The sequence below is a fragment of the Zosterops lateralis genome (assembly GCF_965231275.1).
Source record: "Zosterops lateralis genome assembly, chromosome: 4".
Lineage (NCBI taxonomy): Eukaryota > Metazoa > Chordata > Aves > Passeriformes > Zosteropidae > Zosterops > Zosterops lateralis.
The window spans coordinates 48,624,169-48,649,168 of NC_139765.1; the positions used below are offsets into that span (position 1 = coordinate 48,624,169).

Sequence of the window (25,000 nt, forward strand, 5' to 3'; positions counted from 1 at the left end):
ACTCTAATACAAAGCAGCCAACAACGTCTGTTTGCATAATCATGGTGGAGAAAATTCAGGTTATAGGGAGGAGTTTTTATTCTGTTTCAGTCCTAACAGTTATAAAAAAACAGCCAAACTTCAGTGGAAAACCTTTTTAAAAAGCCTAAGTGTGTCCTATTGTGCAGGGACAGTATTGCAAAGTAACTTGCATATGTCATCTAATAATACAGAATAAACAAACTCTGTCATTTCGTTATTATAGGGATGAAAAGAATGCCTTTGAGCTTATTTGCATAAAGCTTTGTGCAAAATTAACACTTGTCACTGTAGCCTTTTTAGCATTTTAATACCTCAAGCAGGACTGGTTCCTTTGGACATTTCAACCATCCCCAAGTGCTTGATCAGGGACACAACAGAGCTGACCTAATTGTTCTGGCATTTTCAAAGATACTGTAATTTGTACAGATATTGCAATTTAGACCAGTTCAATGAAAGGAAGGTTTTGACACAGCTATTATTAAAATAGCTTGGAAGGTTCTGTTATCACAAAGTTCAAACTGCAGATTCCAGTAATTTGTGAGTTTGGGGTTTACAATATTATACATATTTTGAATTTAATACTTAAACTAAATTGAGATTTTCACTATGATTTAGAATAAGAAGATTAACAAAGTATACTGTACAGGCTGCCTTCTTAAATTGTATTAATTGTACTACCTTTTCTCCCTTTTGTGTCTGATTTAGAATGCAGTGCGTCATAATCTTAGCCTGCACAAGTGTTTTGTTCGAGTCGAAAATGTTAAAGGAGCAGTATGGACAGTGGATGAAGTAGAGTATCAGAAGAGAAGGTCACAAAAGATAACAGGGTACGCTGGTGTTTGGTTTTGTTCAACTGAGTTGTTCTGTAATTCTGTAACCTGAGTGAGTCCTCTGTGTACTACAACCTGACAGACAAAGCAAGCACTTATGTGGAGAATACATAGCAAGCTAATAGCTATGCTGGTGCATTCTCTTCAGTGAACTAACAGTTATTTCATTTTTGTGTAAACGCTGTTTTCTGTACATTCCTCGCCTGCCTGACTTCCCCACATAGTTTGCTGCAAGGAAAGTGATAATGGTTTTGTTTTTTCCTATGTATTTCACCATATGTTTGTAATTTTAATTCCATCTACCGTAAGTTCTCCTACTATATATTAAAAATAGCCCTGTGTACATATGTTGCCCATGTGTTAAGAGTTTCATATATGCTTGTTTTTACTGTAAACCTTTGACAGAAGTGGGAGTCGTTCAAGGTCATTTTGGAAATGTAGGTATCATACACTACAGTACTGACCTCAAAAATATCTTCTTGATGAGGGTAGTATTCATGAGAAGCCTTCACAGGAGGACCTTTGGCATGCTTACTGCCCTACTTTCAAATTAATCCCATGTCAGTATGACTGGTTCTGTGGACGCTTTTTATTCCTTGAGAGTATATAATTAGTTTTGATAAAACCATTCAGATAAAACCAAAGGTGCAGAGACAAGAGTAGAGGTTTTTCTTTGCAGGAAGGTATTCTATTCTATTTCTGCAATGCATCTGTTTGTAGACAGTGACCCAGATGACTTCTGAAGTCATCCCCTGCACTAATTTTAGTGAAAATATAATTATATGGTGATCTAGCATATAGCATTTAATCTGATTTAACTATGCTGGAAACTAACTGATCCACTGTATTGTTCACATACAGTTATTTATACATTATTGCACCCTCATTTTATCTTGCAAGGGAAAAGTAAGATCTTTTTTATTCAACACCTTTGTGTAGTTGTGTGTAACATATACAATAATGTACCCGTGTTAGTTCAGGAAACTAAAACCATATACAGTAAGTATAGCAGAGACAGATGTTACACAAAATTTAAAGCTATTTCTGTTAATTCTTTCAGTGGGATCAGAATTTTTATGCTCTTGTAGCAAATTTCCATGTGGGCCTAATTATAACAAGAGTTTTGCATTTCGGATGCAAGTAAATCAGTGTGTTCTAACAGGTTGAGCCCCTTCCCTCTCAACTTCATTTCATTTTTCCTTTCTAAACTCTGGTCTTCTGAGCTGACAAATCAATCCGTTAACCCAATGAGCCAGACAGGATATCTTCTTGTTTTTAAACTTTAAAAAATCGTTTATTTTCAGAAGCCCAACGTTAGTGAAAAACATACCCACCAGCTTAGGCTACGGAGCAGCTCTTAATGCAAGCTTGCAGGTAAAAAATACTAAAGAATTCTTTCTTTGTACACACTGATTATGTTCTTATGTGAGATGTATTTCATTTCTGCTTATACATTGGTATAGAATTACCTGTTATGTTTATGTGGACCTGATGGTCATTCTAAATAGTTGGGTTTATCATCCAAGTAAGTTGTATTACCTAGCATTGCAAGTAGTAGTTCTTATATGAGCTACTTTTGATGTGAAGAAGCAAGAAGGACACCCTGTGGCAAAATCTGGAACATTCAGTTTTGCTGCAAATGTTAGATTGATAGAAGCTTTTGCAAATGCATGTGGATATGCATTAATATTTATCCAAGCTGTCATAAATGATTTCACATCATAGTGTTGGGGAACATGGTGCTCATGGCAAAAACTTTAAAGTTTAATTATAATATATAATTTTTATGCAGAAGAGGCAAATGTCAGGACTTTTTTATTTTGAGTTAAGTTCTGGTCATTTTTTAAAGTATAGCAGCTGCCTGCATTATAAAGGAGCCATACATTGTGTGGAAGGGCAAAGGGGTTAAGTGTAATTCAAAGTCAAAAAATGATGTAAAACTAGAAAGTGCCATGAATATCAGAACATAGTTAATAATGGAAAATAATGAAACCCAAGGAAAAGAAAGAGTAAACCAGAAGTAGAAATGCTGTTCCATTCAGAATGTGAAAATAATTGGAAATGCACAAAATCCTGACCAGCTCAGCAAATACTCAAAATGGGCTTTTCTGTGTTGTGTGTATATTTCTAAATGTTCATACATGTAAGAGTACTATGTATATGTATAGACTAATAATTTTGGTTTTACTTTTCATTTTGGTAGGCTGCACTGGCAGAGAGTAGTTTACCATTGCTAAGTAACCCAGGACTGATAAATAACGCATCCAGTGGCTTACTGCAGGCAGTCCATGAAGATCTCAATGGTTCGCTGGATCACATTGACAGTAATGGAAATAGCAGTCCAGGCTGCTCTCCTCAGCCTCACATGTAAGTGCAGTCAGCTTTCTTTCAAGAAAAAATGCCTTAGTCTAAGACACAATATTACTCAAAAGAGCTTTGAAAGGTGGTGAGTGAAACATCTGGAGCTATATATTTGAAACTAAACATTTATATTAAAACATTTAATAGATGAATCTTCATTTACTTTGTAGTGATTGCTATAAGATTTTTTTGCCCTTAAAAAAAAGACAAAAACAACACCTCATCAATTTGCTTGCAAGCTGTGAATGTAATGGGAGGCTGATCTCTGTGGTCATTTTCAGAGCCTGGTTTGTAAGGTATAGTCAGAATGTTCACACTGGAATTAGCTGTAATTTTAACTATGACTCTCTAAACCATTTATGAACTGTAGTAGAGATATTGCCCGTTTATATAAACCATAAAATGCAAAGTTTAACTGTTGCCCACAGTTTACATAGAAGCCAGTAAAGTGTAACTTTTTGCCTGTCATATAAATCAGTGTAATTACATATTCAAGTTTAATTACTGGTGCGTCTGTATTGGCAAGGTTTATATGTTATATTTTATGCAAGACTACGATTCCTATTAATATTTAGCAGCTAACTATATCATTAATTACTCTAAATTCTTTCCCCTACCATCTTTTTAATGGAGCTGAGAGAGTGGAAGTATTAAAAATTGATGTATTGTGGATTTCAGAAATGTGTCTGAAGCTTTAGAAATGCCTGGCCTTAATCAGTGGTGTCAAACATGGCAGTTTCTTGTTTACTAAATAGTAAAACATGTATCTTGGAGGTATTGTTTCCCAGGTTATTTATATAATAATTAGCAGTGTAATACGTAAGTAGACTTAGTTTTAAGTTTACTATAGGATGATTTTTTAAGTGTCTCTAAAATTATGGTATCTTTTATGTTTTAAAAAGCTGATCTCATTTGCCTTTTTTCATTCCATTTTCTCTTTCACATTTTAAATGTTCATTTTAATTGCTAGAGTGGGATATTTAACAGTAACAGTAATTGAGACCAGACTCCCTTTTTACTTATGCTCTGATGTGTGAAGAATCCATTTTGATCTGAACTTTTTTAAGGGAAAATATTTTACTGATTTTTTTCCTCTTTTGTTTGGCATGTTAATATATCTGTGATCACGTAGAAATGTTTATTGTCATGCATTTAATTGTTTTATTGCACATTTATTCTACTTGCCTTTGAAAATAATACACTGTGAACATTCGTGTATTTTATCAGGTTCCAAACCATTACTTTTTCAAAATGGAAAAATTTGTCTTTTGGAAGTGTCTTTAGATGTATTAAATAATACAAAAGAAGTAATAAAACTTGAAGTAGAAAGAACATGAATATATGCTCTTGAGAGTAACACTACTCTAAAACAAGTAAAGTGAGCAATCACACAAAAGTTTTTATATCCCATGCTTTATGCTATCAACCATGCAGTGGGTAGCTTGAGGCCTTTTACTTTTAGCAGTTCTCCTGAGTATGCTAATGCTCTCTTCCTGTATAAAATGCCAAGACAATAAAACTTTAAAGAGCAAACAAGAGTTAGATCATGTGTGTAAAAAACAGCTACTTTACAGAAATGAATGACACTTGCTATTAAAATTGTTTTGTAAGTGCTAGGCAGATCTGTTTACATATCCTATGTTCTGTCTGCCATTCTGCTGGATAAACTGTGATATCTGTGCATATGATTATGTAGATATGGCTACATTCATAGCTGTGTTTATAGCCAAAATAGTGCATATTGAAGTAATTTTTGCCTGTAACAAAGGCAAATACCTTCAGTTACATCCTAACTCAAGATTCAGCCTTTTTCTCTCATTTTTATGATGTGTCATTTGTCAAAATAGGCCTTTTCAGGACTTGCTATGTTGACTCCTTTGAAATTTGTGAGGAAATGTTACTCAGTTCTTGATAGACTGAAGCAACAGAATGTAAATGCCCTGAGACACCACTGGAGAAAAATTATTTACATTCATCCGTTGCACCAAACTTAGTGCAAGAATTCTGGGGTTCTGTGAGACCATGAGCCATCAGGCAAAAGATGCCCACTCACTTGTGACATTTTTTTCCTTTTCTTTGTGGGGGAAAAAGGGAATGAATGCAATCTGCAAGGAAAGGCCAGAGTAGAGAGGCTTGCATGGGGGGCAGAGGACCAAGGAAGAAAAGAGACCTCTTCCTTGCCTGCATGACCTCCATGACATTGGTCAGGGACCCTCTTTTTTTTTAAAGGGCATTACATAAGAAAATGAGAAAATAATGTAGATAAAACAAAACAGAAGTAAAACAAGTAAGGAATATGGAAAACAATGAAGACACAATTTAAAGTTTGCGTTGCCTACACAGATAAAATAATCTCTCCTTTTTTTAAACTGAAAAATAGTTGATAAACTTGTAAAGAAAATATTTTTACTGGCACGAGCACCTAGTCTCCTGAGAAGGTTCACCCAGGAAGTGTGGGTGTTTCTCCCCTGGAGAAGGGTTCTTGAGGTGTGATAATTATTGCACTCACCTGTGAATTTGGAGGCCCTGTTAATCTCCGAGTAGATTAAACCTCTGTCTCCTGATTTCCAGGAAAATGCACTAGCCCAACAGCAGGTATGTGCTGAGCAGTGTTGCCTGTCATCTTGTAAGTAGCACACATGGAGAAACAGTGGAACAAGGTATTAGAGAAAGAGGCAAGAGGTTGTGTGCAATTTAGAGATCAAAGCATTCAATTGGGAAAGTGCAGAGTTTGGATTCTAGACAAGCTTCCAGAGAGAGGCATTTGTTAGGTATTCCAGCAGGAAATGTGGAAAGAGTCCCAGTGACAGTGTCAAAGTTAAGCATCTTGGTTGGGTGTTTGGTTGTTGAAATTGTACTGACTGTCATTTTATCAGAGATGATAAAACCATATGATAGCAGAACTGTTCTTATTTTGGGATGATTGTATTGATGGTTTTTATCAGAAGTCAATATATCTGCAGTTGAGCATTGAAACATTATCAGAGACATTGATTTCTGTTATTGTAGTGCCTTAGCTACTTAGTGTCAGAAAGTGGGGAGATAGTTTCAGTTCTTGGATATGAACCTAGTACTTCACATCTGGGTTTGCATAACACAGTGGTAAGAGCAGTTAGAGTCATTAATTTACCCATTTGTGACCAGGTGTCTTAACATAGGCAAGCCAATCAACTTAGAAAATAATCTCTGTTCATTGACTAGAGAAAGACAGGAGGTCTATAACTTCAAGTAACTGTATCACACTTAAATGTTTGCTAAGTGCAGTGAGTCCCAGCCAGTGTATTTAGGGCACTTTAAAACCTCTAAAATTTTGGCCTCAGGTAATGAAGTATAATCTGCTCCATTTCTCATGCTGAATACCTAAAAATACCGCAGTAAGTTGTAGATGGTCAGTGTAACCATGTCCTAGTAGTGGGATAACTCTTATATTAATTATTACATAAAACATCTGAAATTTTATACTGTGTGCCTCCCAGTTTCCTTTCTCTAGCTGATGAAAGGTGGCAATTCCATGATCCAGGATGCAGCATATGAGCAGTGGAATCTTAAGTCCTATGTTTTCTTTCTGTATTTCAACAGTATTAAATCCAAGTTCTGTCTTTGACTGGCTTTCAAATCTGATTCCTGATATCTAGGCACTAAGTGCTTCCTTGACATAGATCTTCACTAAGAGAATCTCTTACTTATTGTGGGCATATATGTTCTGTTCAAAATTTAATTTTTTTTAAGATCAGTTGTCAGCAATCAGTATCAGGCAATTATATTGCAAGTCAATGCTTAAGTCTGTTTTTTCTTTCATTATTTCCACGTGGACTACTCCTCCAAAGTTACTGTGAGTTAGAGCTGATAAGCAACAGGATTCAAAGCGACAAAAAGAACTGAAAATATTTTATGCACAAAGATTCATTATTTATGTAAAACTAGGTGCTGCTAATCTTACATAACAATTGTACATGGATGTAGCTGTAAGTTCCACAGTACACACCTTTGGAGTATAAATGCAGAATTCTGAACTAAAGAAAACAAATTCAAACAAGTGCAGTTAAAGTTGGGTTGTGGGAAATATCAGAGAAAACTTATATTATTCCTGTAGAAACAACAGCATTGGATGAGACATGAGATGGTGCTTAGGAACAGTAATGACAGTTCATGCGTTACTGAATATGCAACTTCTTTTTAACCTGTTTGTAATAGACAACATACTGCTGAAGAGCTTTGGTGGTATTTGAAGGTCAGTTGTTTCAGAACTAATAAATTTAGATTTTTAAATGAACGTCAAGATCATAATGAAATCAACTTCGTGCTGTTACTTTTCCTGTCTCTATTATACGTTTGCAAGTTCTCTCTCTTGGGGATGGCAAATAAGGGATGGAAATCAAGATCAACTATTTTTCTGGTGTTTGTCTCTGCATTTATACTAAACTGATTGCCCTTCAGTGATTACTGCTACTGGCACAGACTGTTTTATCACCAGAATACTTAGCACATCACTTGTCCCCATGGCTGTGGCAATGGTCGTGGCAAAATGCCATTTTACTTCATTGTATAATCCCTGGTGGGGGGAAGGTGTGATTTTAATCTGCAAAGCTCTTCATAGCAGTTGAGGAAACTGAAAGAAATTGTTCATGAGAAAGCAAGGAAAATGGCAGACAGAAAATGTAGTCTTGCCATAGGCTACAACAGGGCGATTATACCATTCTATTAAAACTCACTGCAGATCAAAAAATAAGGAGTGGAAGGAGTTAGAAAAGGTGATAGGGTAAACACATGTCCCTCTGGTGAGATTTTGAGGAAGGGGCTTGTCATCATGGTTGTCTCCCTGCTCACTCTGTGAGAGTGTAGACAGGACAATGAAACTAAAGTCATTCTCAACTGACTTACCAAAATAATCTAGTTCCTAACAGCAGATCCAGAATCCTGGAGTTAATGCCACTCTGATTTCTAGAATTTTAATTGTTGACAGCTTTTTTAGAAAAGTGAAACCAAGAATAAGGTTTTAGAGTTGCTTCTCAAAATGTGACTTCATACATCATCTCCTATATGAGTCTTTATGTTCAGCTATTGTACTGCTGTACTCCCTAAGATGAGAATTGTTTGAAGTCAAATGTCAAGAAACACGCATATATATTCCATGATCTTTAAAGCTGTTTCTAGAAAATGTTATGGTAGATTGTTATGAGAAAGGATAACTTTTGTACAAATGAGCAAGGGTAAGAGTCAATCTGGAAAAAAAAAAAAAAAAAAAAAAAAAAAAAAAAAAAAAAAAAAAAAAAAAAGAGCTTATCCAGTGTAGTCCTTCGTCTTCAATTTTGTGTGGAAAAAGTGAGCTCCAAGCATCTATGGTTTCAGTCACCTTTTCTTTTTTATTCTCCTGTCATTCCCAACCCTACTCCTTTACCTTTTCTCACTCTTGCCCTGACTGGATCATTTCTCTCTGCAGTTCTATCTGCATAATCATCAAACTTGTTATTTTTTTTTTAAACTTTTTTATCTTTAAATTTTATTCCCAGAGGCAAATATGATTATTCTGCTCTAAGATCATTTACTTTTGAGGTGCTTCAGTTTGAAAGCATTCCATTGTCAGGTCGTTCCCATATCTGATTATTCCAGTCCCCCACTGTTAAGCTTTCACACCACTTACAGTAGGTTACCTATCATTCCAGTTTTAATCCCTTTCATTCCCTTGTTTCTTTAACTTCATAATGTTCCAATCCCCTGTCTTTCCCTTTTTTTTTTTTTTTTTTTTTTTTTTTTTTTTTTTTTTTTGTTATCATTTCATTGTCCCATTTCATGATCTCTTTGCATTTACCTTGGAGGCTTTTGGAGGCTTGTTCTGTTCTAGGGGACTGCTATGATCCAAGTCTCTTGTTCATTGTATAAGACTTGACATAGTGTATAAGAAAATAAACTGGCAAAACACATCAATTAACAGGGATGTAACAAGCATTATTAAATAGGTGAGAAGCATGTAATTGAGCAGATGAATGTGGTAGCAATTGCAGTATTTCTGGGTATCCTTGTTCATCAAAAATGTTTCACCTAATGACATGATACTTTAATGCCTATATAATTTAATTTCACACATTTTTATTCATAAATCTAACATAAGGATGATAATGGGCAAAGAGACTTTGTGGCAACTTTTTATTTTTATATGAAAAGAGGAACAGCTAGGAAATGTGATCTTAAAGGTTATAGCTTTTGTCTGAGCATATTCCTGTTGAAAGAAGTTCTATTGTGAGAATATGCAGCGAAATAATTTTGGCCCTTGTACAGAGCCATTTACCTGTGGACACTAGTGGAAAAATAAGCAATGATATTTTGATTAATAATATTTTTCACCATTCCCATTTAAATAATTTTTTACTTGAATGTTTCCCAAAATATTTATATTCCCAGTTTTTAAATTTTATTTTACATTACTTATTTTTCAGTCCATTTGTTCTCAACATTTCCTTCTGTTCATCAATTTACTTAGTTTTCAACACTGATGGTGCAGTTCTTTATAATTTCGTCTCTAGCTTCTTGAACATTGCATGTCTTACTTTTGATCAGAAGTTGCTGTTTCTTTTTTACATTATTCCAGCCCCAGTTGTTGTACTTCTAGAGTACATTCCCAATGCTCTTAACAAAAAGATCACTCCAGAGATACAGTGCCTTCAGCTGAAAAGAGTCAGATACCCATAGCATGGCTTGTAGAAGTTGGTAGGCTCCTGTGGGGTTTCACAGAATCTTTTTGGAAGCTGTGTTGCTGAAAACTTTGTGCTACTTCTATCATGAATTCTCAGTCTATGGACAAGATACTTTTTCTTTTCACATAAAAGGTCTGTATAAGACAAAGCAGCATCTTAAGTGTTGTTGCAGATGTTAAAAATTTGTTTGACATTTCCCAACTAAATCTCTCTGCAATGTGGTTTTGTAACTCGTAAAATTAGTTCATAAGAGAGTCTTGTCTTTGCACAATGCACAAGATAAGTGACAGTGCAGTTAAAGTGTATTTCTAAAACTGCAGAGACAGTAACAAATTTTATCCACTATTGATGATTGCATTTGTTTTTTAAATAACTGTAATATTATAAGCCAAAATTTTTGAAAGTGCGCTCTCTAAGTATTATTTCCTAAATACACGTGTTCAAAATGTGTCTTTACACTTACTTATCACATAAAAAGTCAAATAAAAACATACAGTTATATCCAATTTATAAAACTTATACCACTTGTTTAAATTATGATCCATAAATCCAGGCATTCTTTGAAAAATGTAAGACATTATGCTGAGAAATTATTATTTGACTATTGTTTAATCTTTAGAATTCATAGAAGACTAGGCACTTTATGCATTTTAAAAGACTAAAAATTCCAGTTCAGGGTTGGGTTTTTTTAAGACTTTATAGGAAGACTTCATCTCATGCAAAATGCCATGTGTAGGTAACAGTAAAGTTACCAAATTTCAAGATGGCTAAGGTGATTATGCCTGGTAATGCCCAAATGCAAAAGCAAAGTTCCCAAACTTCCGGCAAAGTGCAGTTTCATCTAACAAAAGCCTTTGATTTAGATCAGTGCTGGGAATGCATATGTGTGGTACAACACGTATGTAATTTCTGTTAGGGTTATAACTGAAAGTATTCTGATAGTTTTCGCCAGGTGAGCAACAACATTGAAAGTGTATCTTAAATTAGGCTGAACAGATCCAGTAGTCTCCCTCCTATACCAAGATTTTACCAGGTTCATTGTTCCACTGCACCCATTAATGAGGATTTCATGATGTTGTAGAATCTTGGTATGATTGTGACTGCTCCACTGATGCTTTCAAAGACTTTAATAAACTTCTGATTGAGGTGGATAAGGGGATATGTTTATTTGATGCAGTATTATGCCATGATAGTAGTACTCAGGGTAATTAGGGACTTCCCCCAAAACTGATTTTTTTATTTATCTTCATGTTTTCCCTCCTTTTCTTTATTCTTTGCAAATTTGGCATTATCAGACATCATAGCTAAAAAATGGACCTCTGAGCTTTTACCTCCTCTTGCTCTAAGGACACAGGAGATAAGCATCATGTTGTGGGCAACCATATATTACAATTCCTCTCCTAAAATTATCATAGTCCATCTCAAATTTGAAAGACATCATGAAACTTCATTCCTTTGATGACTGGAAGCCATATTCCAATTTCCAGATTAAATATATTCCAATTTAGTTTCACTGATATGTGTTTTAGTTTACAGAGTCTTTTTTACTCTTCCTCATGTTTCTCAAATGTATTCTAGAGAGCACACTGTGAGCTTTGAATCTTTATTTTGTAGACCAAACAGACTGTTTCTGATAGAGCAGACTGTCCATTTTCCTCATTTTCCTTGTGTCTACAAGCCATTCCATAAAAAGACTCAGTTTGGATTTAGTTATGTGGGGAGGTATTAACAGGTTTTTGAAGAATTCCAGATGTGCTTGTATATAATGTGTTTCTTCTTTGTCTCTGTTCCTGTGGGGGAAAAGCTTAATTCAGCTACATTCAGCTAATGTTATGGTTTATTTAATATACACTATAATGGGTGGGTTGGGGGCCCTGTTGTGGAAAGTGCTGTACCAAGGCAAAACAAAAAGTTTTGTCAAATCCCTTCCCCAGACTCTTGCAGTCTTTAGGTAGTAATTGAATTACTTGGGTTTTGAGAAGGACCTTCACATGAAGTTTGAATACAGGGTGTATATTACTTACACTTCTGTCCTCCTGTAGAATAGCATCACTTCATTTAGGGAAGGGTTTGACACAAAGCCAGTTGCTATTGACTGCTCTATAGGTACATAAAGCCCAAAGGCAAACCATGCCTGGAGGCATGATATACCATGAGATGAGCACCCATCAAGTAGTGTTCTGTTACTGTGCATGCCCTTTAATTCATAGCATTATGAGAGAAATGATAATGTGTTTGTATCTACTGGAAGTACAATTTAAACTATATATATTTTTATTTTGTAGCTAGATATATACAGATGTATTATTGATAGTGGTATTGCACTGTATATATTTCATTCAGCAACAATAGACTGCTCTGTAAAGCTGAAGTATGTGTTAAGCACAGGCCAAAGTATGTGGTTAAGAGGCCTACCTCTTATTATGTTAATCCAGACTCTGTGATATCTTGGATATTTCCTAATAAGCTCAGTCTGCAGGCAGTCTGCCTGTGTTTGTGTTTTCTTGCAGAAATTATACTGATATAGCACATTCATCCAAAATGTTGCTCTTAATATCTAAATGGTAAATCTGCGTGGGAGGCATGATTAATATTAATATATTAACAGTTTGGTGAAATGTTCTGAAAAAAGTTAGAATGACTGGATGCACAGTCTTTCTTAATACTAGAAGGTGGTGACAAATATGTGCTGACAAAGGTATGTGGTTGTTGAGAGCATCCTTAACAGGAATGTTGTACATAAAAGTAAGCTCTGTCTTCCATGCAGTTCTTCTGACTGGTCTTTTCTGAAGACTGGGGAAAGACTAAAAATACTAGGCTTTTTGACAAGAGAAGAACTAGGTGGGAAATGATGACAGCCTTTAGAATATGGTGCAGAGAAGATGGAAAGAATTTATCCATTGGGAATGGGACAAGAAATAATTGATTGGTATTTTGCAAGAACAGTTAGGGTAGACACTAGGAAAAAATCCCCACCTTTTCACCTTTTTGACTTTAGGAAAATAAAGTGCTGATATATGTACAAGCACAGAAAGTCTTTGGAATCACTGATACTGGAAGCTTCTAAGAATAAATTAAAGTGGTCAAAAGTGACTTAAGTGTAAATGATCCTACTTTGGGGTAGGGAAAGGAAATTAAGAGACATTATGATCTCTTGAAGTCCCTTGTAACTCTGTTTCTTTTAATCTATATGATAAATCTTGGAAAAGTAGAGGCTTTTTCATGTATGCCATGTTTTACAAAGATTGCTGAATTGTCCGTATCCATTTATTTTATAATTTGGAACAGCTATCATTGCTTAATACTTTGAAGAACTCCTATTTTTAAGAATTGGAAGTTGGCCTCACAGAGAAATACATAGTGAGCATAAAATTCAGCTGAGTAATGTCAGCAAGGGTAGTGCAGAAAGTCCTTAACAGGTCAGTTTGACCCAATTGTCTGTGTTAAATGTGATGTGTTGTTCTACTTGTTAAATGCTACCATCAGCTATTCATCAAAAAAACCACAACTGAAGAGCTGGCCTTTTTCTAGGCTTGTTCTAGCAGACCAAGCTAGTCCAGCTAGGACAGCAGTCTTGGGAATCTGGAGAGGGCCCAGCTGATTGCAGACTTGCAAACGTTGTCTCAATTTCTAAGGGCAAGAAGGAGGACCATGGAAACCATAGGCCTGTTGGTTTCAATTCAGTGTCTGGTAAAATAGAAGACCTTATTCTGGGAAGTACTGAGAAAAAGAAGAGGTGGACAACACAGTCGTTGGTCACAGCCAGCACAGCTTCATGACTGGGAATTTTAGGCTGTCAAACCTGATTTCCTTCTATAACAAGATAACCCACCTAGTCAATCTAGGAAGGCCAGTAGATGTGATATTTTTGGTCTTCAGTAAAGTTTACGCTATTGTCTCTCCCAGGATCCTTCTGGACAAAGTGCCCAGCACTCAGCTGGATAAACAGGTTACACAATGGGTGAGCAACTGGCTCATGGATCAGGCACAAAGGGTTACAGTGAATGGGGTGACATCAGACTGCTGACCTGTCACTAGTGGGGTTCCACAGGGCTCTTCTTGGCCCTGTGCTCTTCAGCATCCTCAGGAATGACATGGATGGAAGGAATACTGAGTTTACCTATGACACTAAACTTGGAGGAGCTGTAAAATCCCTTAAGGGAATTGTCCAATACTATATATCTGATCAGCTCTATGTTTCCCAAGAGTTTTATTGATGTAAAAGTTTTAACAGAAATAGAAAAACAATTGTCTATAGAATGTATTGAAATGTACAAACCCTACATATAGCACAGTACAAATTCTCCCTCAGCTTTCCCTGGATCATTGGAAAGCTTTCCAGATTTTGCATACAGAATATTTATTGGCTCTAACCCACAAATAACAGTGAGGTACCTAATTGTCGCTGCTAAGTTTCTGTGTAACTCGTACAATTTTTAAAACTTCCCAACCATTAGACACTACAGAGCATGCCAGATCCACAGCCTCTTGTCTTGAACTTTGTTGTTTCTAGGCTTGCTATTTTTTATGGTTCTTCAATAACCCCAAAAATATTCACACTGAAATCTCTAGTACTTTGTCGTTTTGCTTTGAAATTTTGCCTTAAAAACTTCTGTGCTCTTTCTCCCTAATACTTTTCTTTGTTTAGCATGTTAACTTTAGACGTTTGAACTAGATGCAGTTGATGGGTTGAAAGACTTTAGAGGCCTGTGCCCTAAGCTAATTTCTAGTCAAGTCTCTACTTTCTTGTGGTTCTATCACAGAGAAAATACATTTATTTAGACACCAAAGGGAGCAAGCAAATGTCAAGGATGGGAATTTTAGTAAGAGTTGTTTGAATCAGAAAATCTGTGTTAATGTCATCTTCTTAGTCAGAACTCGATTCTTAAAAATTTTGATCCTGTAAGAAGGGCTAATTGTAGGTGGGCTTTAAGCCTCATTTGATGTTTAAAGAAAGTACATTCTTAATATGCCAGTTTTTCAGAAAGACAATGTCTTTATCTATGTTCAAAATTTAATATACTGGTGCAAGGGTATCCATATTTATAGTCTTTGCCTTTTCTTGCCAAGTCTTAAAATAATAATAATAATAATAATTTAAAGAGATAACCCCAAATAATAGACAAAACACCAAGACCAGCTCAATTTAATTATAAGTTTCATAATATAAAAATAGCCTCTGTATATTTTCCCTGCCTGTTTTTAATCAACAAAATATTTCATTTTGTTAAAGAAAAATGAAATTGTCAAATCTGTCAATTTATACTCTAAAAAATTTTCTATACAATGCTCATTACCTTGTAGTAATCTACAAAGGAAGAAGATAACATGTTTGATTGTTGGGAGTTTCTTTATTAATTTCAACTTTTTTTCCACTCAGACTCCTTACTATAAAGCTGAAATTTTTGAAAAGCTTGTTTTGTATATTTTCCTTTTAATTTCAGTATGCCACCAATGGCCATTTCCAACTTTCCTTTGAAAAGAACCTCTATGTTTTAACTGCCCCCAATTTGAAGAGAAGCAGTTGATATTTGTATGTGCTTGGGCAGGCCCAAACTGATAGGGCAGGAAGCACCAAGCCCCAACTCTAGCCTCTTCATGAGCAAACATATTTGTATATTTTGTAAATAAGCAGATAAGTCATCTCTGAGTTGGTAAGTACATATGCTATAAAAAGGAAAAACAAGAGGTTTGCTCCTAGTGTCCATGAATTAATGGCTAGCTGGCTTCTGCAGTGTGAAGGTCAATATGTGTTAAAATGTTTTTCCTGTATATTAATGATAGATGGCATCTTGGAATTATTGAATACTTGATATTTTTAATAGGATTTAAATATATAATAATTTTGAAAATCAGAGCCCGTTAACTGCACAACTGAGCATTTTAGAAACTTCTCTTTTGCAGTAGCATTATGTCTTTTTGGTTTTATAATAAATTAGTAGTGTGATAACTATAAGGATGAAGTTATTATAAATCTGCCATACTAAATTGGGTGACCCTTAAATATGAGTAAGGCAAAGGTGAACACGTGCTTTTTTCCTATACTTTCCATGTTTCCATGTTTTAGTATCTTACTATTACTCTTATCTCCAAGCTCTACTCTTGTGTTGACTTCAGAGGCAGCTGAATTCAATCTAAGTTTCCCCTCACAGGTATGTTTCCCATGCCATAGGTCACTTCTGTTGTTCTTTCATGGATTCTTCTCTATGGTTTTTGGGATGAGTGAATAACAGCTAAAGGGTAGTCAGGTACATTGAATATAGAAGTTGAAGTGAGGGCCTACTTACAAATATATAAACATCTTTCATATAATTTTCATTGTCATTATTCTCTCCTAGTTAGTGTAACATACTGGGTTTTTACTCCTCAAGAAGAAGCACCATTGAAGGATTCATAACGTATTTCCCAAGTGGTTATAGTAGATGGATGTATATGGGTAGTTTCTTTTCTTTCTTTTATTTGTCAGTAGTACATTGATTTTGCCATGAATTGTCAGTTTTGGGTTTTTTCGCAGTTAACGTCACATATAACTAATCTATATATATCATGTTGTTATCTGTGTTAATATCTTCAGGGCTATTTATAATTACATTCAAAATAGAAATCAAATGTAGGATTTTAGAGATTTTGTGCTGTTAACCTACCTCTATGTTGTGATATATTCTTTTGTTCTTCATCTAATTACTTTTATTACTGACAAATCTTTGTGTCTACTTCTAGTATGAGTTATATTTTTGGAAGTTTTTCACAGGGATTTGTGAATATAAATACGCCCATCTGCTCTCCATGTTTACTGCAACATTATTCTTAGAAGGCTCATAGAGCAAGTAAAATCACTGTCTTACATATACTTGCTATTCCACCTCAGTCATCTGGTAGAAAAATATGTGTTTCACCTTTGGTTATTCCCCCTTCTCCCCAAGCATTCTGCCAGATGCATTACATATTTTACTTATGTCTTCAGTGAATAAACATCAGAAGCAAAATCATGGCCCTAATAAAGTCGAGGGGAATTTTGCCATTGACTTAAATGAGATCTGGAGTTCATCCAGGGAAACTCTTCGTCTTCATGTCTTTGGCTTTCCCTCATTTCTTATTCTGCCTCCAGTCACTCCAAATCATTCCTAATCTGCATCTGATAATTCTTGTGACTTCTTACAGTCCCGTTTCTCAATTTCAATTTCTCAAAATATTTTAATCTTTGTTTTCCCTTTTTTATTTTCTTTTTTCTAAATAAGACAAGGGGTCTTCTGGATCTGAAATATTTTATTAGGTCTTTGAAACTTTTTGCACTCTTACTAGTCTATAACATTAGCAAAATCACTAATGTTGAAATCCAGAACAGTTTTATCCATGCAAAGAAATATTTTCTCAGTTTTGTCAGGACTAATTGGATATGCCCTGTTAACCAATGTTTGTAAGTGTTTTTTAAAAAGGCTTGGGTTTTATTTTTTCTGCTAATATGTAATGTCTTAATGTTTTCTGCTATTTATATTCCCCTAAAATTAAAAAGTATAGATGAAATCACCCTTTTTTTCCTTTTTTTTTTTCTTTCTTCTTTTTCTTCATTAAAAAGCCCTCTTAGTACTTCCTTTCCAGACACCCTATATAGCTTGTGACATGTTCTTCTCTTTAAAATAGCACTGTATATTTACTTAGTTCAGATTTTCAGGGAATAATGAGTATCTTCCTGCTGTCCCACTCCCCTCTGATATTAGACATACATAGGCATTCATATAAAGAGGCTTTCCTCTACTTTTTTTCGTGCTAGATCTTCACATCCAGTTATTAATTATTCTTGACTCTTACTCTGGTCTTACATTTGCAATACCTGGGTATTCTCTGGTTTCTTCTGGAATGTAAGAATATGCTGGGACTTGTCCTGGTTTACATCTTACTAATGTCCTGCAGGATGGACCTCTTTCCCATTAGGTTTGCACATGATATCAAATTAGAGGAACAGTCAATATGCATAAGGGTAAGATGGCCATTCAGAGGACCTGTATGGGCTGAAGAAATTGGCCAAAAGGAACTTTATGCCATGCCCTGCACTGAGGAAGCATAATCCCCATCTGAGTCTAGTTTTCACACCTCAAATTTAAGAATTACAGCAGTAAACTGGGGAGAGTTCAGCAAAAGTCGATCCACATGGTCAGAAACAGAAGCAGTTGTCCTGTGGGGAGGGCCAGAGTGAGCTGAACTAGATCAGTCTGGAGAAGAGGGGGCTTTGAGGGGACCTGACTCTCAGTACCTACAGGAAGATAAGCAAGAAGATGGAACCAGGCTCGTTACTGTGGTGGTAGAATGAGAGACAGAGGGCATAAGTTAAAATGAAAGTTTCAGACTGGATATAAAGATACATGGATATATATCCTCTTTTCACGTGAGGACGGTTAGGCAGTTGATGAGGCTGTTGACAAGCAGATTGTATAGTCCATATCCTCCAAGGTTTTCCAAACCTGACTGGATAAATTTCCAATCTGTTGTGACCCCTTTATCTGTGCCTTCTTTTGGCAGTGGGTTCACCTAGAGATCTTCTAGAGCCCTTAACCTGCATTATGCAGCGATCCTAGAGTGTGTTTTCTTTAAAACAGAACCACTGAGAGAGTGAGCAGAAGCAACGTAGCAATTTTAGCAATCAGGCTTAAGGAGAAAGATGTTTTGGATTTTGTTTTGCAGATATTAGTGAAGTCATATCATGAGCTCGCAGAAGGGATGGATCTTAGAAACAGCCATAACTGAGTTTACATCTTTTTTAATTTATTACAAAAGAAAAGTGATGCTTGCAAGACTAGTTTTGTGCAATTGGTAATTATGAGGTTTGTGATTATTATTTTTCTTTAACCCCCAAGGGTTAAGTCCCCAAGGGACTCACCTCCCTTTTATTCTAGTGTAATTTAAGGGAGGGCATGAAGAACACTAGCTGCTTCTACACTGACCACTAAAATTTTATCAACAGATATTATAAATAGGAAAGTCTAGTTTAGAGGATGTAAAAGCAATAATTGACTTACACAGACTCATCCATTCTTGCTCCTACTTTGCTTGATGCACCAGAGGTGCTTTGTGACCATTGATCATTAATTCCATCTTATGCCATCTCCTCCAGTGATGAACTAAAGACAAACTTTAGTGGCCTAATTAACTATTCCTGTGAACTTTTATCTCCTGTCATCCTCTGCAGCAGTGCCTACCACCTGGGACTGTTTGTTGTCTCTGCTTTCCATTGCCAAGTCAATGCAACACCAACTCCACCATGGTAGACTTAAAATTCTTGGTGATGGGTAAAATCATAAATATCAAAATAAGTACATTTCAAAGGTATAATTAGTGTTTCAGTGTTGCATTTCAGAAAATAAAAGGCTGTTGCTTCCAATTTTTTTCTCAAAATTGCTCTTGGAGCGCCAAGGTAAGGGTGTAATTTGAAAGTGGCAGATTCACAAAGCACATCCATAAACACCTCCACTGAGGAGCAGTGCTTCTAAAAGATTCATATTTCTTGTCTTCTTCCATATTGTAGCTTCACTGTCTCCTTAGTGAAATGAGGTATCAGACTCTCAGCTTCCTGACAAGGATATGTGACAACAGGATCTTCCTCCCTTTCTTTTTTAAAGCCAGAGATTTGCATATAGGCATTATTTTATCTAGAAATAATGCCACTTCTTCATCATTTCAGTATATGTGATAAATACATGGGGGTAGTGTTTCCTGATCTTCAAGGGGAAATAATAATGGACTCTGTGAGAGTTGTAGCATTACTGAATTTGTACTTAATTACTTGTCTAATACTTTCTTCCCTTTCTCAATATTTGGATTAGTATCTCTCTATGTGGCTGTACATATTCACAGCAAAAAACAGTTCACTTCTACTTAGAAGAAATAATAAACTGTTTATAACAGCGTAAAATTGTAGAAACAATAAGAATTAGATAACGTGAAAATACTATAGGATTTGAGGATTTGTCTCCATTTGTCTAACAAAACATAAATATAGAAATTCTAAATCTGAAATAGTGGAATGGAAAACAAAACTTTTCTTTCAAAATTGCCATGGGATATCCTACGGATCTATAGCTATATTGGCAAGATGTAATATAGCTCTTCCTGAAGAAATACTAGTTCACCTCTATTAGGAAAAAAAGACAGCAACAGAAATTGTATGTAATATACTTCAACAGGTTAAACTTGGGAAATACTTTATGCAAAGAAGTCTTTAGAAAGCAAAAAATGCTTCAGAAAAAAAATAAATATTTTAAACATTTTTCACATATGAAAATACAAAAAAAACCCACAAAAAATTAGATTGGCCACAGTATTACTTGAGTTTCATAGTTCACCTTGTTGGCTTAGACACAAATATTTTAAAACTTTTGCAGTTTGAAGAATTCTTTAGCTGTGGATCTTCTCCCAGTTTTACTGGAACACTGTGTAGCTGAATCAAAACTGCACTTGTAGTTCAGGACACCCACTATATAAAAGAATTGAGGACAACTGTTAGTAATAAGCAAAAAAATAAATAAAGAAATGCAGATGTCTGATGTTAAAAGCTACGCTGGAAATGTGAAGTTCTATAGAAGATACTGTGTTACACAAAGATAGCATTCTGTTTTTTCTTTTCGTATGCTGAATCACAGTAATGAGGTAAAGATAGTGAATAGATAGTACAGTTGAAGGACTATCTGCAGATTAACCAATTGGTTTTGAGCAGTTAATGTTTATGGGCTTAAGGCTGTCTACAGAATTGTGAGGAAGAATGGATCTAATGGAACATCAGTTGGTTTGGGAAATGGTTAAAGTTGCTTGAGAGCTACCTAATTATTTAGTTCACTTTTTTAATTTTTTTTTTTAACTCTTAAAAATCTTAATTTGTTTAGTGGGCAAACATAAACTTAAAAGAAAATCTATGTAGGTTGCCATGACACATATGGCTTAGAAATTTTTCAGTCCCAAAGATTCCCCTGGGAAGACTTTCTTCATCTAAGTTTTGGAAAATTCATCATCTTTAAACACTTCTATATGAAGTCACTAGGAAAGCTAGTGAGTCAATAGTATCAAAATTAAAGTCTCATACAAAATAAGCTTGGGAGGGACTTCAAGACATGATGTAATTTATTGCCCTTTGTGCCACTGAATACCAAAGTAAAAAACTCCCTAGTGTTACTAGGTGCCTAAGTCACCATAGCAATACAAAATACTTTCAGCTGCAACCCAGCAAAAAGATTATCCTTTCATGATTTTAGACTGATTATTACAACCCCTGAGTAGAATAAAAGGGCACCAAAAGAGCTTAAAATAATTACATGGCATGTTGCAAATCATATTCTTGGCTACAAAGCTCACAGTAAGCACATTGACCTAGGTAGCTTCTCTCTGCCACCAATAGAATCTTCACTTCAATATAAAGCCAAAAGCAAAGTATTTTCCTTGCCAGTCATTACATTGACTTAACTGCCTGGGAGACTCAGTCTCTCTATCATGATGTCCCACAGCACTTTTTCTTAAATGATTTTAGCAAAACATTAAAGATTTTTGTTGGATATGGGCAACAATGTTTAAGTGACCCAGATCTGAACTGCGGAGTTTGTTCACTGGGAATCCTAGAGGCGTTGAATCCTGGAATTTTCCTGGCAGCTTTCAGAATTAATCACTGAACTTCTTGCCTTTTTTTTTTCTTCTTTCTTTTTTTTTTTTTTTTTCTTTTTTTCCATATACAAATGAGAAATGAACTAATGAACTAATTCTTTTTTTTTTTTTTTTCCTTCTATAGAATTGCATGAAAGGTATACAGGGAAACTTAAATTGTTAAATCTCTTGTTTGGAAGAAGAAAAGGATTACTGTAGTAACACAATGCTGGTGGTTATAAAAGACATTGTCTGCTTTCGTTTTTTTCCAAAGAAAATTTGAAGCTTTTATTCAAAGCCTAGAATGAGCATTATTTTACTAATAAAATCTAAACCTTGTTGTAATTATTTATATTTTCTTGTCCTGAGTTCTTACTGCTATTTAGCTTTTTTCAGTATCCTCTTACATTAAAGTTGATGTGAAGTGCATCCACTGTAGAAAATGTGCTATTCATAATTGAGAATATTGTATCAAGTATATTTTGTCCTTGTTGACACCAGATCAACTCAATTTAATTAAGAAATCATGTACTTGGTTATACGATCTGGTTGTTTTCTTGTCAGGAGCAGCGCACATTCTAATGTTTAGTAGTTGAATGTAACACTTGTTTTGATGCTGTTGTCTAGATTTTAGCAGGATTTTAGTAACTATCATACTAAACACATTTTCACACGGCAGGATCAGACTTTTCTTCTGCAAGATTCAGAAGACAAGTTCACCATGTATCAAATGAGTTACTGCAGACTTTGAGAATTTGGTTTAATCCCTAAATATTTGGAAGTTATTTTATGCATTCCTTCCTAGCAGATATTTATCCCTCAGCTGCCTGTCCTGTTATCTTTCTTTCTCCTCTGAAACTACAAAGCCTACAGTCTTCGTAAGGCCTTTGTAAGTGTCTAGCAACTGTTACCTGTCTCCTGGAAGTTATTCCAGTTAAATCTTATAAATGGTGATTTCTTTAAGGATGCAGTATGCAGTTTTAATTTGCAAGTTAGTTGCAAGGAGTGAGAGAAAACTCTTCATGTAAAGCTGTAAAGCATGCAGAAGAGTGAATGTTTGAGGCAGATACAGAGAAAGAGGAACTTCATGTTCTGCAATCTATGAGCAAAGAAAAAGCAATGTATTAAGATGAGCAGGCAGATCTGCAAGATATTAGAATAATTCTTTTATATTAAAAACATCTCTCACAGAGAGTATTATTTTGAAAGTGCTGGGGTACAGGAAAAATCTTCTTTATAATTGTAAATCCATCAATTGTAAAGAAGGTTATCTATGGAAATGAAGATTTTCATTTGTTTATATCTTTACCAAAAAGTTCTAAGAAATAATTTAGCATAGCCATAGTTTATTTTTGCTGCTTCTGTATTCATCTCCTTGCTTTCTGTTTGTGACATTGCATTGTCACCCTGAGCTCGGGTAGAGGTTTATTTTGCCAGCACTAACACAAAGGAGACAGGCATTTTTGATGAGGACATTTGGACATAGTGTTGCAGTACTTGCTAAGAGATATCTCCATCACACCTTTGTTATCCCAGAGAGTTACCAGGGGCTTAACATACTCCTCCCAGATGTGTGTCTAACTCCAAGGATGATTTAGGAAAGGCCCAAAAATGATGGGGACTCTAAGCCTCCCCTGGCATCCTGGTTCAGTCTTCACTAATTTTTAACTCCAGCATCTGACCAGTTGCTCTTTCTATAACCTTAGTCATCCATTCTTCAGCCTTTCATCATGTAGCAGTTTATTTCATAATCCTTTACCAGGATTTTTTTTCCCAAGTTGTTGACAACTGTGAAGTTAATAATGATGTTCTTTATTCTATCTTCATTGTCATTAATAAAAAGTATTGACTAGTTTTGAACATGATTGGTTCATCAAGAAACAATACTAAACTTTCTTACAATACAAATTCCAATTATATAGTAGATCAACAAGTTTTGATCACAAGTCTGAAATCACTAAGCTGTGGTATGTTTTAGGATTTGAGTAGCATATCTATTTATGAGAAGTCATGGAATAGAGAAATATTTATTCAGAATTTATGTTGAACTACTTAGTACTTCACATGGGAATTTGTTCTTAGCACAGTGCTCCTATTGTACAAAAAAAATAGTAGCGCAAAGTTTGCAAATAATCACATTTAAATATATTTCTATCTGTATGTATGGAAGTCTTCAAATTTTCTTTTGCATATGGAAATGGAAAAGAAAAGCTTTCTGTTTTTCATACATATCTTGTATATTTGCTTCCTCAGAACATATATGAAATACTATATATGTAAGATCCTTTAGGTCTCTAACCAGCATGCCTGAACTTTGCCTTTCAACCTTTAATTTTGAAAAACAAACTCTAGAGTTGAGAGAAATGTTAGTTTCAAGAGCCAGTGCGTTATTCCTTGTATTTACACTTCCAGAAAGAGATGCTTGTATGGCAGTGTTTTCTAAAACTTAGAAAGCTTTCTTAAGCTTCTGGCAGAACAGCCTATGAAATTTATTTTTTGCTGACAACTGAACTGCTCGGTTTTTAGTCTTGATTTACTGTTAATCTGTAAGAAAGTATAGTTGAAAAAAGATATTAATCTTTCCACAGATTAGTCATCAAAATAATCTTTATACTGTCCTTGCAAAGATGCGGTCCTCAATACTAAAAAATTACAGTACAAGAGGAACTAATATCTTAATGTGTAGTGCATTTTTAACGGCCATTTGTTTTTATCCTCTCTGTTAATACTGTGGCTGTAGTCCGACCACTGAAGTGCAATAAAAGCAACCTTGATACCACCCTTAAAGAATTGAACTCATTTGGGAAAAAGTTCTGTAGTCAGAACTTCTTAAGCGTGGAAACAAAAGCATAGCAATGAATCATAGAATGGTTTGGAATGGAAGGGACATTTAAAGATCATCTACTCCACCCTCTGTGCCATGAGCAGGGATATCCTTCATTCAACTGATGAAAGCCCCATCCAACCTGGTTTTGAAAACTTTCAGGGGCGGGCAAGCACAACTTGTCTGGGCAGTCTATTTCAGTGTCTCACCATCCTCATGTAAAATAACATTCCTTATGTCTGAGGTAAACCTACCCTCCTCAAGTTTACAAATGTTGCTCCTTTTTCTGTCACTGCAGGTCTTGATAGAAAGTCCCCATGTTTCTTATATGCCCCCTCAAGTATTGAAAGGTCTCCCTGGAGGCTTCTCTTCTTCAGGCTGTAAAACCCCAACTCTCTCAACCTTTCTTCATAGGAGAGGTGTTCCACTCCTCTGACTATTTTTGTGGCCTTTCTCTGGACTTGCTCTAACAGGTCCATGTCTGTCTTGTACTGGGGACTCCAGAGCTGAATGCAGACTCCAGGGGGGACCTCATGAGAGCAGAGTACAGAGTGGGGTGGGGAGGCAAATCATTTCTCTAACCTGCTAAGCACACTTCTTTTAATGCAGCCCAAGACACAACTGGCTTTCAGGGTGGCAAGTGCACATTT

The 25,000-nt window shown here is 35.4% G+C and overlaps 1 protein-coding gene across 3 annotated transcripts in view; it reads left to right on the top strand.

Moving 5' to 3' along the window:
* FOXP2 (forkhead box P2) overlaps nt 1-25,000 on the top strand; it is a 406,072-nt gene that overhangs the window by 372,572 nt on the left and 8,500 nt on the right. For all 3 annotated transcript variants that reach the window (XM_083860379.1, XM_083860380.1, XM_083860381.1), the window contains 3 exons: nt 727-848; nt 2,156-2,225; nt 3,055-3,218. In XM_083860379.1, coding sequence (XP_083716505.1) covers nt 727-848; nt 2,156-2,225; nt 3,055-3,218 — 356 coding nt within the window. The remainder of the gene's footprint in view (nt 1-726; nt 849-2,155; nt 2,226-3,054; nt 3,219-25,000) is intronic.